This window comes from Culex quinquefasciatus, chromosome 2 (assembly GCF_015732765.1).
Source record: "Culex quinquefasciatus strain JHB chromosome 2, VPISU_Cqui_1.0_pri_paternal, whole genome shotgun sequence".
Lineage (NCBI taxonomy): Eukaryota > Metazoa > Arthropoda > Insecta > Diptera > Culicidae > Culex > Culex quinquefasciatus.
In genome coordinates this window covers 40,280,701-40,296,367 of record NC_051862.1, presented here as the reverse complement: position 1 = coordinate 40,296,367, position 15,667 = coordinate 40,280,701, and the positions used below count along the sequence as shown (strand labels likewise).

At 40.4% G+C, this 15,667-nt stretch overlaps 1 protein-coding gene across 1 annotated transcript; it reads right to left on the bottom strand.

The window, feature by feature from the left end:
- Positions 1 to 199: 199 nt before the first annotated feature.
- LOC6034671 lies at positions 200 to 15,586 on the bottom strand. Its single transcript, XM_001844907.2, has 6 exons — positions 15,306 to 15,586; positions 4,363 to 5,572; positions 4,093 to 4,298; positions 3,606 to 4,013; positions 2,018 to 3,542; positions 200 to 1,809 (listed from the first exon to the last, which is right to left on the bottom strand). The coding sequence occupies exons 2-6, from the start codon at positions 5,542 to 5,544 to the stop codon at positions 958 to 960; spliced, it is 4,173 nt and encodes a 1,390-aa protein (XP_001844959.2). The 5' UTR covers positions 5,545 to 5,572; positions 15,306 to 15,586; the 3' UTR covers positions 200 to 957.
- Positions 15,587 to 15,667: the final 81 nt, after the last annotated feature.

The following is a 15,667-nucleotide window of genomic DNA, read 5'->3' as shown; positions in this document are numbered from 1 at the left end:
CAAAATGACCTCAAAATGTACATGGGAAAAATGAAAATTTTCGAAAAAATGGGTATTAGAGGGTTAATTTTTGGTGATAATCTTATCGTTTTATTTTTTGCATAAATTACATGTAAATGTAAAAATGCTCATACTGGAATATTAAATTATATATGTTAAGGAAAGGAATGTGATATTTGAATTACTTATTTGACAAAAGCTCGTTTAAAACTTTATTCGCACATATGTCTGGTACTTTCAATACACTTAAACAAATAAAATATGGATAGAAAAATAAAGGAAAACGGAGGGAAATCTTTAATGGGGTTTGGAAAGTCTTCAAATCATGCTCATTGTCACATCAAATCGTCATAAAGGGAAGCCTAACCGTACACTTTACTAAAATTAAAGTAAGTTTTTTTTTAAATCGAACCTACATGGCAAACAAATGCAGCATTTTGAGCAAAATTACATGTCTTTAGGTTAACGTGCTCTTTACATAAATGCCAAACGGTAATTGAAACTAAACTCGTTTTAAACTTTTAATTTCGTTTTACTCCCAGTCGAATCATGTCTTTCTTCTCGTAATAATTTCCGTCTAAACTTTATATCTCTAGTAAAATTTGTTTTTTTGCTTAATATTTGTTTAAAATTTTCGTCTTTTCCTCTCTCGAATTCCACTTTGTAAAATTGTTATCACACTTTCTTTTGTGCATTTCGCGTTCTCTTACGGGCTATCAACTGAACTGAAAAACAAAAACTAAAAAAATACTTGCTGGACCGTTTGTCCCTTAAGTAAAACCGAGGAAGCTGCTCGAAGGCAATGGCAATGACGGGAAAAACGGAAGAGTATTGCGGATTTGGTACCCGTGAAAGACTCGGCTCGCCTCTCTACCTTAGCACGGCAGTGTAGAAAATGTACAGCAGCATGTAGTACACGGAGGTCAGTACCGATCGAGCAGCTCCGCGGGACAATAGTCAGAAGGGGAAGGAGGTGCCATTCGAGAGGCGGGCCACGGCGGCCGGCGACATGAAGCTGGTCGCGGTGAGTCGGTGCCGGCTCGGTGGTTGGAACAGTCGCAGGTAGTAGATGTAGCCCTCGTCGTCGATGGTGAAGAACTTGTTAAAGTCCCGGTTGACGATGAGCCGTTCGGCGCTGCCGATCAGCTTGATGCAGGACAGCAGGTGGGGTTTGTTGGAGGGTCCGGACTTGGTGAGCCACTGGTGGGCGGCTTCGTCCAGGTCGAACGTGAACGAACCGTTGCGGGAGGGGCTGGCGGCGAGCGGGGACGAGAGACCGGACGAGCGGCTGCCGAAGGAGGTTCGGTGGATGTCGAGCGCTGGAGAGGTTAGGGATGGTCGCGTTTTGTAGCGATTCGAGCGTCGCTTGACATCGCCTCTGGAGTCGGGGTTGTTGATTACAGAGTCCAGACTCCAGAAGACGATCTGCTCGCCGACGCTGACCAGTATCTGCGGGTTGTTGGAATCTTTCCAAGGGCTGAAGTAGAGAGAGGCCACGTCGCAGCGGTGAGATTCGAGGGTGGAGATGAGTTTGCGTTCCTCGGTGTTGTAGATTTCGAGGGCTCCGTTTTTGTAGCCGACCGCGAGCAGCTCACCGTTGGCGGACAGAGCGCAGCTGGTGATTCGCTTCGGTTGTACGTAGGTGTGCACCAGGTGGAGTTCAAGCGTATCGTGCTGCTCGATCGCGTACTGTAGGATATCGCCGTTTGTCATACCTACGATTAGGTATTGGTCGTTGATGGCCGATGCACCGTACGGGTTGCCGGCATCGATCACGAACTCGAACTGTTTGGTTTGTACGTTGAATATCTGGAAGAAGAGTGAGGGGATTAGTGGTGGGAAAGGTCAACCGTATTAAGTTTGGTTAGTTTGCTGGTCGATCAGATTTTATCACAACGAGAACATTGAATACCTGCGAACACTGTGAATAGATCACGGATTGACTTAAGGTTAGCTAATTTGGAATTGGTTGGTTAGTACATGCTTGCTTGAAATGGCCATTGACCGAATGACCTACCTGAACACGCCCAGCGTCGAAGAGCAGCACCAGATGTTGGTCCCGGTAAAGGTAGCACTCGCACAGCTCCTCCGGCATCTCGACTACTTGATCGTGTGCGACAAAGATCTTGCAACAGCTGTCGGAAGCCGCCACCAGGAGCTGTGGCTCGTCAAAGCTCTTCAGTAGAGTGATCGCGCCGCCCAAGTTGCAAACCACTTCCGGTTCCGGGTCTTCGCTTCCGTTGCTCCATTCCTCCAGCCGCAGCACGTCGCCGTTGGCAAGACCCAGATAGAACCCGGATGTGCACTGTGTCAACCGCTTGACAACACTAGCCAGCGGTTTGTTTTCGATCGGGGGTGAAATCAGGCGAAAATCGTCGCGCTGGTGAAGCCTTGTGTACATGACCTCCTGAATGACACGCTTGCGATCTACGGTCTTCACGGTGACAGGATCCGCCTCCAGATCGGCATGGTAGACGGCGTTGTCCTGCAGTTGGTACTGGTTGCTGACCAGCTGATTCTGTGCCGTTACCATCAGCGAGTACATGTTGATCACGTTGCCGCTGTCCTCGGAAGAGGAAATCAGAATGTACCGATATTGAGCGTCGTCCAGCGGGAAGATGTCCACGTCCAGGATGCTCTGGCTGATGTTGGTCCGCAGCACCTCAACCTCCTCTCTAATACTGAAGATCGATATCCCTTGGGTCGTACCCAGGATGATGTACTCGTAGTCGTCTGAGATGGCACTGCAGGCGTTGCGGTGATTGGTTGGAGTTTTGTAGATGACGACCGCCGGTTCGATTTGCAGCTGATTGCGTTCGTTACGGCTGAACTTGCGCAACCGGATCTGGTTTTCACCCACAAACACCAGCGCATTGCCCATGTAGTGAATGTTCACGATGTCGGGCTCGCTGAACCGGCACTCGACACTGGTGGACTTCAAGTTAAAGATGCATCCCTGGTTGTCGCTGGTAACGAAGAGTAGCTTCGGATTTTGGCCGGGAACGTCAATTAACGGTTTGATGATGATGATGTTCTTAATGTTTGTATTGTGCTTCATAGATTCCGTAAAGTTGGTCAACCCCTTGAAGATGTACAGGGTTCCGTTCTGGGTTATGGCAAACATTTCTGACAGAATCACGGCCGGATCCACCGAAGATGCTGTCTTTGAAACGATGCAGAACCCGGTGAAGCGATCCGTCGGAGGGTGCGGCACCAAGGTCTGAACGCGACGCCGGATCGGCAGGCTGCCGTCACTTTCGTGCTGTCGAGCGTTGCGATCCAACGGAATGTTTCTCAGCGACCACACGTTGATCGTTCCCGTTTCGTCCAGCGCTACCAGCACATTTCCGGCCATGTGCATGTCGACGACGCGGCTCATGTTGCCATCGAAAATGGTCGACGGAGCCGAGTACAGCGGCGAGAGATCAACCAGCGTGATTTGGTGGTTGTCCAGCGAGACCAGTGCCGAGCTCGGATTCTGGAAGCGAACCTTGATCGGTGCACTGCGAACCTGCACCAGCTGATGCTGGTGGGTGCGATCGCTGAAACAAAAACCCAAAAGTTGTAATTCGAAATTTATCTCAAAACCACCCAATCACACTTACATGTCATGAAACCAGACGCGACTATCGTACGACCTGGCCTGCTCCTTGGCCTCCGTCGCGATCGGTCCGGTACAGTTGAACGCCAGCTGCAGCAGGCACGTGTCGGTCGAGTTGGACAGCAGCACCTCGGCGCCCATCAGAAACTCGGTCAACAGTTCCGGGTAGTCCAGGGAGTGGTCCCGGTTGTCGAAGATGTAGTCCTGGTAGAGCCGCAAATCTCCCACCGTGTTGGGCAGTCCGGTGTAGCGCAGCTTCTGCTCCAGGAAGCCAAAGTCCTTGAAGAGCTGTGGGAACAGCTGGTGCAGGCCGGATTCTTGCAGGTGGTACGCGATATAAAAGTGGAAGTAGTTGTCGTTGGTAAACTTGAGGAGGTCCACTTCGCGGCGGGATTCAAGCGTCGCTGAGATGCTGGAAGTTGGGTTGGGATTAGGGTTTTTGGTGCCAGTGGTGCATGGGATGGACGATTGTTAAAAGGGGGTGCATTTACCTATAATTTTCAACCAATCGACGGTGCAGGTTAGCGATGGGTTCAGATGGGGTTTCCTTGAGAAGAAAATTGTAACACACATAGTGCAGCATGTACGACACCTGTTGATCCTTGCAGAGACGCTTCTCCAGCAGACCCCTGTTGAGCAGCTTGTTCGCCATGGATTCGGTCTCCTCCGCGGTCAGTCCCCAGTAGCGCTGCAGGACCTGCAAAATAAATCGAAGGCGGACGTTAGTGTGGGTTTTGGCAGCTGATCCCGCAGCTACTTACTATCTGAGGAACCTTCACATTGTCCTTGAACACGACCAGGCTACGGAACGTCCACTGCTCGTCTGCGGTCAGCCGTTCCAGAATCGACTGAATCGTCATGTTTTCGATAGCAATCGAGTGACTGCGCAGCTCAGCGGCCAAAGAAGACCAGCGATGATCGATATTGTTGTACTCTGCCATCTTGCGAGCGATCAGCTTGATCATGAACGGATTACCCTTGCAGGTTCGATGGATCTGGTGGGCCTCCTCTGGCAGCGCAACTTTGGCCTTGAGTACCTTCCGAAACAGTTCGATAGTTTCGTCCTCGCTGAAACCGGACGGCAGTCGTACGACAAACTTTTCGTTCTCGTTGACGCTGTTCACGACGTTCGGGTTGCTGGTGATCACCAGCGTTTTGCACTTGAGATCGAACGCCTCGATCAGCGCCGGATCGCGCACGTGCGACAGGATCAGCAAACTGTTCCGAAAGGTGTGATCCTCGAAGCGCTGCAGCAGTCGGCGCTTACGGATGGCGATCTCGTTGGTGGGATAGCGTCCGTTGTACACGACATCGTCCGGTTTGTAGTCGATCTCCATCTGGATGCTGAGGTTCTCCAGCAGTTCCAAGATCTGCTCCGGCTGGTTACAGTTGGCCAAGTTGAGGTAAAATATGTTATACCCCATGTGTTCTACGATCGTGAAGTTTTCGCAGGCCTGGCTGACCAGCGTCCACTTGCCCGTTCCGAAGCTGCCGTACACAAACAGGTACCGCTGGCCACGAACACCGTGTTTCAGTTGCTTGAGGTACCGCTGGATCTGCCAGAGGTAGTCACGCCGGAAGACGTTCAGTCCGTCGATACCCGGCACGGAGGTGTTGTTCTGGTACGACTTGTATCGAATGATCTGTCCGGTTTCGCCGTTCCGCATGCTAGCTTCATGACGCTCCACGATCCAGGAGTAGTACGACCTCAGGACATCCAGAAACTGATTGACGATCATGATGTTTCCGTACGGTCCCAGCTTCTGCTCGAGAATGAGGAACAGCAAATCCAGGCGGTAATTTTCGTCAGTCTCCTCCAGCAAATCCCTACAGTCCGCTTCAGTGAAGATGCGACGACCGATCAGGTCGCTCTGAATGTCCTCAAAGTCTAGATCGGCGAGCTCCTCCCGAAGGAGCCGCAAATGCAGCAGTTCCTTGGACATTGTTGTGTTGGTTCGGTGGGAGAGTATTCTGTAAGATGATCGAAAATGTTGTATGTATGTATGTATGTATAAGTACCCCCGTCTTGGCAGGACTTGGCCATGACCACAGTATGTTTCAACTGAGACGGTTTGGTTAGTAACCGACTTATATCTTAAGGACCTTAAAAGATTATCATTCTCAATCCAATCATTTGTTATGATATGATTAAAAAGAAAATGACATTCATGTGACTTGGGCCAGGCGATCCACGACTCCCTCATCCAGTCCGTAAAATATATGAAGGCCCTGGGATTTTATTTTTTGAGAGGGGTTAGTATTTCTTTTGGGGGTTTGTTGGGCGTTTGAAATATATGTAATAAATATAATAAATATAATAAATATAATAAATATAATAAATATAATAAATATAATAAATAAAATAAATATAATAAATATAATAAATATAATAAATATAATAAATATAATAAATATAATAAATAAAATAAATATAATAAATATAATAAATAAAATAAATATAAGAAATATAATAAATATGATAAATATAACAAATAAAGTAAACAAAGTGAATATTATATACTAAGATGAATTGGTATGAAATATTAGAAAAATAATAAAAGATAAAATAAATAAATGATATAATGAACATATAAGATATTAACAAGTTGTTTCGAAGCTTTAATTATCAAAATAGTATTATAAAAAACGGAAGAAATTAATGCTTATTAAATCAGCAATTTTATTATTAATTAAAATAACATATAAATATTAGGCAAATTAAAAGCAACAGTTTAAGTTAAAACCAAATTAGAGAAACATGTTGGGGCTTGAGCATGAGCATGAGCATGAGCATGAGCATGGTTGTTAGAGAAACATGTTGGGGCTTGAAAATAAAAACTTCAAAACAATTGTCAAACCTTGTTTTATTTGACAGTTATAAATTGTTCCGCTTTTGGCAGCAATAATTATTAAATCCTGAAAAAAATAAATAAAAACTACCACAGCAACACACAAAATATTGACCATTTGGGATGCTATTTAAACATTTTATTATATAATCTGTATTTATACAATTAAGCAAATTTAATTGGTGCCAAAATCGTGATAACTCAAGAAATCAAACTGATATATTTCATGAATGTCATCTCCTCTATGACAATTTGGCAAATCAAATATTGATGCCAAAATTGAGACGATTCAAGAAATAATAAGCAAATACATTTAAGGTATGTAATCTCCCCTGTGAGTCTGAAAAAAATGTTACAGAATTATATCCGCTATATTTTTTTTCTATTTTCTAGTAAATGTAACCACCAGATAGATCCAAAGCTGAAATGTTTGAAATTTAACAATTGAAAAATGTATTTTGATGGCAAATTGTGACCCTAAAAAAGAAATTGACCAATTTGTTAGAAATCTTCCAAATCAAAAAGACTAAACTTTTTTTTAATCTGGTCAATGTAGCCACCAGATGGATCCATAAGCTGTAAATTTAAAGTCGAATATAAAAATAAAAGTAACAGTTTATTCAATTAAACTTAAAAAACGTAAACATTTAAATATGTAATTATAACGAACTAGGTTTACAACAAAAATGAATGTTATTGGTGAAATTCGTTTACATAATTTTAATTTAATTAAAATGGTTAAAGTTAGTTAAGTTTTAAATACTTATTGATATTTTTATTGTTTACTAAAGTACAACATAGAACGAGCTCACCCGAAAGATCCCAGTAGGTTGCTTGAGGCATCGACTTCTACTGTGACAGCTTGAATGCGACTCAGCAAGCTCTCCGACAATCTCATCCCACCAGAATTTTCTGCGGTTCGCAGCTCGCCTCTCTCTTTTTTTTTCACTCTTCCAAGCTTTGCGAGGACGATGGTGACGGCAACCGTTATTCATCCTCTCATAACAACGAATCACAAGGAATATCGTTTCCATAAAAGCTCACACACTTGTTTAATTTAAATTTCGCTCCCCACACAAAACCACGCTTAAGCCGGCCTTGTCTTGCTTCACACTGACTTTTTCCTGCTCGTTCTCTCTTCACCGTGCGTTATTTTTTCGACATTTCATTTTAATTTGCAGCCGCTTATCCGCCATCTTATTTTTTTGATTTTTCGCAAAATTACTGCTTCCATCCAAATTTTCCTAATGCAATGCAAAATCCCACTAAAAAAAGCCACTCTACCCCTACCGACCACTACCATCAGACCTTTATAGATCCCGACAGATCGTCCGAAACCAGCAGAAACGACCATCTTGTCGCAAAACAGGGCTCGGCGATGCTCCCGGAAAAGATGCCAAAATTCCGTTTTGAATCTAAAAACCACCGACTCACACGTTTAGGACACCATTCTCACAAAATAACCCTTTCTTTGTATTAACACTCGGATTGAAACTAAAAATAACCGTGAAATTCCACCGAAATCCTAAAATTGAAGAAATACGCAAAAACTTGACGCAGCAAAAACTTATCGCGTCCGCGCGCACCGATTGCTACGATCGAATCCTGTAAGATGATCGAAAATGTTGTGATCAGATAAATAATATTTTTCCCAAATTAGTTTAAAGACACTGTAGTCGCGGATATGTTCAGCGATCCTGATCGTGATCGATCGTGTTCAAATAATTGCTGGTCTTCAAACCAATTGAGGATCTTAAGCTCCCATAATTGCCCGTAAATCCACCACTAATGTGCGCGCTAAATAAACCTTCTCCTAGCAGTGACTCATCCGTTTCTTGAACCCCACTTATCGAAGCCCTTGTGCCAACCACCAAGATCGATCTCGTGGAAGATCCTACCGAAACCGATCATTTCAATCAAACCAACCGAAGCGTGTCGGATGTTGCGTTTCCTAGCCGTTATTTCTCGCCAGAACTGCGCTCATTATCCGGCTGCTGGCCAGATCGTCAAATCGCGCCTTGTTGACTCGATCATAAAAACGGTTTTTCTTTCTTTGACCACCACAAACACACACACACGTGCAGGAGCGCAGTGCAATCGCAACACTTGGCGCGTTCGTTTGATGAGTCATGGCCGCGCGAAGGCTCGGCTAAAATCGAGCCCTGCTGGATGCACATTTCCACTAGTTGCTTCTACCTATAGTGGGGCTGCCACTAGCTAATAGCCATGCATGGGAAGTGGTGTATCATAATGCAAATATTTCTTTGTGTTTTTTGTTGTTGTGGTTCCCCCCTTCTTCGACATGTATTACTAGCCGGGTGGTTGATGCACGCGTCAGGCTAATCAACTCGAGTATTTTCCACAAAAAACTGAATTTCCTCACTCGTCATTTATAATCTAATAAAGCTACATGAAACTGATTGCAGGGTTGGCGCGTTGAACAAATTGTAGCAAAAAAGTTGTGAACAAGAATCGCAGAGGGATTGAATTGTAATAACAATAATCCAGTCCGTATAGGCATGATGAGGTGGTGTTGTGGGAAATCTGATATGACCACGGATTTAAATGGTTGCAATTATTGTGCGGTGGGCAATTTGATACACACCTGGGGTGTCACCATAAACTGTCGGGGTGTTTTGTGGTTTTAAACTGTTGAACTACTTGTTTGATTTGCACGAACGATAAGCGAATGCGAAAAAAAAGCGTGGCGTTGGTTTTTTTTATTGCTTGCTTCTAAGAAATTGGAAGCGCCCGGCAGCGGGGCAGCGAGTGATGATAGCGTTTTGTTTACTTTACGAATCAGCTGGAGCTGTTGAGGGGGACAAGTATGTAGGAAAGGAGTTTTATTTTTGCGGTTCAGGCTGAGAACGGATTACCGGATTTGAGTGGTAGCAATGACATGACTCGTAAGAAATACATTGTATAGAAAATGTAAAAATCTGCTCGAAATCCGGTGTTCAATTATGAAATTGTCACTTCTAGAAAAAAATGAAATACAGTCCAGACTCGAATATCCGAAGCCTCGATTATCCGAAGGTTTGTCGGATAATCGAATCATGTACAAAAAAACATTTTTTTGTATTTTTTTTTATTTTCTTACTTTTAACATCAAGTTTGAGTTCTGCGATCCCATTTCAGTCAAATTTGAATGGTTGATTGCCTTTTAAATTACAAAATGATTTTTTTTTTTAATAATTCATCATCGCCATTTTGGCCGCCATCTTGGAGTAGTTTGGGGGTCATAATAAGCTCCACAATCAAAAAATAAGACAATGATTTTTTTTGAGATTCGATTATCTAAAATTTTGATTATCCGAAGTGAAATTTAACCAGGGCCTTCAGATAATCGAGTCTGGTCTGATTTCATAAATCGAGTCTGTCTGTTTTTTACTGGGTAGGGGAAGGTGGGGCAAGACGACCATATGGGGCAAGAGGAACAATCGCTCGTACGGCCGTAATTTTTACAATTTTGATTATTTCCAGTATGAGGAATTGTTGCTAGCAATGCAATTAGCTGATTCTACTACCACATAACCGCCAAAACGACGTAAACGCCACGGGGCATAAGATTGAATGAAGTTTTTTTCAAAACCTTTGTTTCCTTATAATATTTGGAAAGTACAAAATAAGGCTTAGGGTTCGTTTTAAGGCTCATTTTATCAAAATGCTATTTTCACTAGATCGGTAGTGTCCCTACCAATGACTTGCACGTATTATAAAGTATGATTTATGTTTTGGTTATTATTGTAGAGAGCTTTTAAAAAATCTTGTTTAGGTGGGGCAAGTGTACCATATGGATTTTTAGTATGGAAAAAAATACGAATTTCTGCAGCAACATATTTTATTGTGAAAAAAATACATGAAAGTTCTTAAAAACTGATAAACAATTGTTTAAAAAATTGCCCATACATAATATAATAATATCATGAAAATTTACTATTTAATATATTTTTTTTTCGTGAAAACGGTCAAATTTTAGTAAAATATTATTTTTAATCTAAAAATGGAAGAAACGTTTCAAATACATCCTAATCTGATGTATCCAAGTGATAACAGTTCAATTGGTAGTAAATTAGCATGTTGTTTCATGCATTGTTCCTCTTGCCCCAACGGGTTGTTCGTCTTGCCCCACTAGTTGAGTAGAACGTACGAAAAATCAAAAAAATTAAAATCATTTTTTTACATTAAAAAACAGATTTTTTAAAAAACTTGTTCTATCAAAGACTCAGTCAAGACCTGGAATATGATGATTCCAATAAATCCGACAGATTTTTTAACGTTTTTAATGGGTTATAACGAGCATTTCCTTAGCTTGTTACACTTGCCCCACTTTCCCCTATATGAAGGAACCATTACCGGTGATCTTCTTCGCAAATTCAAATTAGAACGGGATGAATTGTTTGTATATATCCTCAAAGTGTTCAGAATTGATACCGTACACATAATTTACATTGATAGAATTCCTAACAATGTCCATGTCCTTTATAGATATGTGTTTTTTTTCAAGGCTGCTTTATGAACAGTTGCGATTTATTTTTTTATTTGACAAAAAAGATATAAAAAAGCTGAAATTGCAATGAAAAAAATGTATTTTACACAAGAACAGTTATTTCGTGCTTGCCATTTCATTAGGGCACATAACTTTTTAAAACAAGAGTGTGTCCCTTTCACACCTTATGTAAACTGTCATTTGAGTGAAAGGGATACACTATTGTTTACAAAAGTTATGTGCCCTTTTGAAATGTTAGGCTCCATTTTGCTATCATTTTAGTTTTCAAATAATCTTATTTTTTACAAAAACTTGATTGTTTTTGTTGGGGTTAAAAAAATGGTTATTTATATTCAATTTTAAAAATATCTTTGCTAATTCGAAGTTAAATAAAGCAAGTTAGCAAATTTGGAAAAGATTTTAAATTTTAAGAAATTTGTTAAATTGAAAATGTTTCAAACCCAGGAAATTTACAAAAAAAAAAACCAATATATGAACTGTTTCCAAATCGAATTAGGCTGGTACAAATTTTATGTTAAGTTTTGTCACCCCTCCTTCAAAATCGGTCTGAAAAATCAGGGGGCAAAACAAATATGAGCAATTCTCTATCAAATCCGGAAATGGATTTTATTTGTATTTTTTTATTTGGCTCAAACTTTGTGGGGGTCTTCCCTATGACCAAAGAAGCTATTGTGTGGCATTGGTTCACCCATGGTACGTAAATATTCAAACAGCTGTAACTTTTGAGTGAATTTTCTGATCAATTTGGTGTCTTGCACAGACAAAAAAGTTCAATTTTGGAATGTTGAAAATTTGGTAGGTTGAATATTACCTCTTTTTTTGAGTAAAAAAAAAAATCAAACCATCCACATTAACGACCCCCGGGTCTTTTGTGGTCTCTATTGCAAGTTTCTGCTCGAACCTAGGAGTCCGAAGGCTTGAATGGGGAGAGCACCCAAACCTCTTTCTACTCCAAGGAACCTTCCACCCCAGTGTTTGAACTGACGACCTTTGGATTGCGAGTCCAACCGCCGCCAGCGATTCCACCGGAGTAGGCTTGGTTTGGTGGGTTGTTTGTACTTATGGCATGGATACGACTCCTACACCTCGAATGACTTAACGGCCTAACAACCAAGGCCAGGACCGACATTTTACTTCCTCATCCGATGGAAGGTTGCAGCAGATGCTCTTTTTTCATCATCTGCTTTTTTTGAGTAATATTACATAAAAAATGTTTAAAAATGTGAATCTGATGAATATTCATCAAAAACTGATGAATATTCTTCATTTTCTGGGGTAAAATTAATAATTTATTTTGCCACAAAATCTGTCATCATTTCCTGATGAATATCACCATCATTTTTTTCTGTGTGGGCAAACTTGTAGGTATTGTTGAGGACTATTCAGAAAAAATGGTACATGAAAAAAATTCCCTATTTTTCATTAACTATTTTTTTTACAAAAACTCAATTTCCCAAAATACGTATTTTTTATTTTAGAGATTTTTTGATATGTTTTAGGGGACAAAAATCCGCAACTTTTGAGCCATAGAAAAGTATGGTCAAAAAATCTGCCGCCGAGTATGAATTTTTGTAAAAATATGTATTTTTGGAAAAAATCAAAATTTTACATTAAAAAAATTGACCTAACTTTGTTATTTAAAATTGAATTTGCAATCGAAAAGTACTTAACAATTTTTTGGATCAAAGGCTCCGTTTTCAAGATATAGCCACCGAAAGTTTGTTTTTTCAGTTTTACGATTTTCAAAAATAGTGGCCATGAGTGACCATTTCTGAAAATATTTTTTTCGAAAAATTTGCTTTAAAATTGTCTAAGAGACTTTGCTGATTGGACCTTTGGTTGTTGAGATACAGCAACATTCGAGAAATTTTTCGATCTTTTCGAAAATATTTTTTTGATTTTTTTAAATCTGAACTAACGTTTCAAAAGGGCGTAATATTGAATGTTTGAATGTTTCCCTTAAAACACATAAAAAAATCTCGAAAATCAAAAAATAAGTATTTTGGGAAATTCAGTTTTTGTGAAAAATAGTTAATAAAGAAATCGGCATTTTTTTCCGTGTACCAATTTTTTCTCAATAGTGCCAACAATAACTACAACTTTGCCGAAGACACCAAATTGATCAGAAAATTCACTCAAAAGTTACAGCTGTTTGAATGTTTACGTACCATTTTTGTATGGACAGCTGCCAAATTTGTATGGAGACTTGTATGGGTGAACCAACAAAGCAGCTTCTTTGGTCATAGGGAAGGTCCCTACCAATTTGAGTCAAATAAAAAAAATACAAAAAAAATTGTCGAAATCGGTCGATTTTGTAGAGAATTGCTCATATTTTTTTCAAAAAACTTCAAAATGTCAGTGAAATTATGAGTGCAATTAGCTTAAATCAATTAAAAATGCATTCTTCTGCGTTTAGAATAATTTTTAGCATGTTTCGATTCATTCAAACATCTTTTGAATTTTTGAAAAATTTAGATGTACAGTACCGCAATAAGTTGTTTTGCTAAAATTTTGGTTTTCGTCAAATCTTACATTTTTTGAAAACTAATGATTGCAAAACAACTGAACTTACGTAAAATGCATTTCAAAACACTTTTTTCATTCAAATGTTGAGACTACGGCTTGTTATTATTTTTTTTGCTGCAGTTTTTTTTTTTTGTAAATGTCCAATGTTTTTTTTTTGCTATCTAGGTATTTTTGAATACCCCTGGTTCAAGGCGGTTTTAAAAACCAAAAAGTAAAAATTGAAAATTGTGTTTATTGAACCTTCAAAAAAAAAAAAACTATTTTTTTTCAACGTTTTCATTATTTTAGTTAACTTACTTTAAAAACTCTTAAAAGTTGGTATTTTTCAGATCGCAAAAAAATCAAGATTATCAATTTCACCCTGGCTATTTATGTCAACCGGTTTACAGAAGTTTTTAAATTTCTGAGATATATTTGGAAGTAATCCAAAAGCGATTTTAAAGTCGTTTTTATGATTTTTGTATACACTCCAGACTCAATTATCCCAAGTCTCGACTATCCGAATCGAATTACGAACTTTTTTTTCGTATTTTTCTATACACAGCTAAAAAAGTAGTAATCCAGCTGCGTGTAAAAGGCCTGGGCGTAAAATAAATATTGCATTTTTTTAATCAATTTTATGTGATTCTACACCCTGAAATATGTAGTCCATCAGTATAGGAAACATACTTGACCGAAATGTCAAGCTCATATATGCGTTTATCCTTACAGCTTTTCATCGGTCTGATGGCCGAGTGGGCGAAGGCACCTGTCCTTACTGTTGGTGCTGGGTTTGAATCCCGTCGGTTGCAACTTTTTTTTTGTGTTTGCAAAAATTGTACATGCAGTGTGTAATATTAAGTGTTTATTTTGACGAAGGTGATGTGCATGCTTTTGCATGCGATTTTACCATCGGATTTTTTGCTGTGTATTCTTACTTTTAACATAGGATTCGAGTTCTGCGCCCTCATTTCAAATTTGAATAGGTTTCATTACCGCCATTTTGCCCGCCATCTTGCTCGACAATAAAAAAAATGACAACGAAAAAATATTTGCTTTGTGATTCGATTATCCGAAGTGAAATTTTTCCAAGGCTTATTTTCAAACACTTTGAAACACGTAATATTCGAATCAGACTAAATTATTAGAAACAATTTCAGATGCAAATTCAAAAAAAAAAAAAAAATGCAAATTGTCTTTGCTAAATATTTTTTACGGTGTACAATGGATTTAAAAATTCACTGAAATACGCACTACCGAAAACACATCAACTGATGAAACACCATTTCTCCGATAAGATTTAAATCAAATTAGTCATCGCGCGCGCAACCTGGCCGTCTACGCCGATCGCGTTTTATAATCGACAGATGACTTCATCGCACCTAGCGCACAAAATCTTATCACCTCTCGGTCAGTGCGTTACACGCTTTACGTCTCAACCGGCTATTTCTTCCAAAAAATCCCCGGCTTCCCTCTCGGCCGCGTTATCGGTCACCATCTTTAATTCAGGGATCGCGCGCGCAACGCAATTACACTTGACCCATTTTTTGGCCGTTCGCCGAACGCCACAGCCACGAGATTCTAAAAATAACCCCGCTTCATCCCGGGTGAATGCGATAACCGAACAGGCGGCGAACTTTCTCGTCTTCTTCCGATTTGCGGTTTGCGCGACAGCCTGCGCTATGACTGTGACAGCTAGTAATAACTGCTGATAAGGGAGGTGTCGAACTGGTTAATCGCGTGATAATGATTTGTGATTGAATTAAACGGCGTTAAAGTCGCGTTAAATCATGAACATTGCTGGAGATTAGCTGGGATGTACACATAACTAGAATCTCACCTTGTTCACAATTTGTTCGGAATATTTTCACTATACACTAAAGAAGTTCAAAACGGATTACATCATCCGTCAACGGTCAAGAACGAAAGTTGCACAGCAGTTACACAAAGGTTCCAAAACTATCACTTTCTCACACGTTGAAGTCTCTTCGCCGATATCGAAGAATCACTTTCCACCATCAGTTGGCAACAGAGTCCGACGATATACACTTAGAACACGGAACTAGCGCGGCGAAAGCAAACAGCAAAGCAAGAGAAAAGAGGTCTTTACGCGTTAACGGTTGGAACTAAAGTGAAGAACTTAGGGGTTCGGGTCGCGCAACGCGCAAGGATTATGTACAGGCCACACAACAGCTGCGAAGG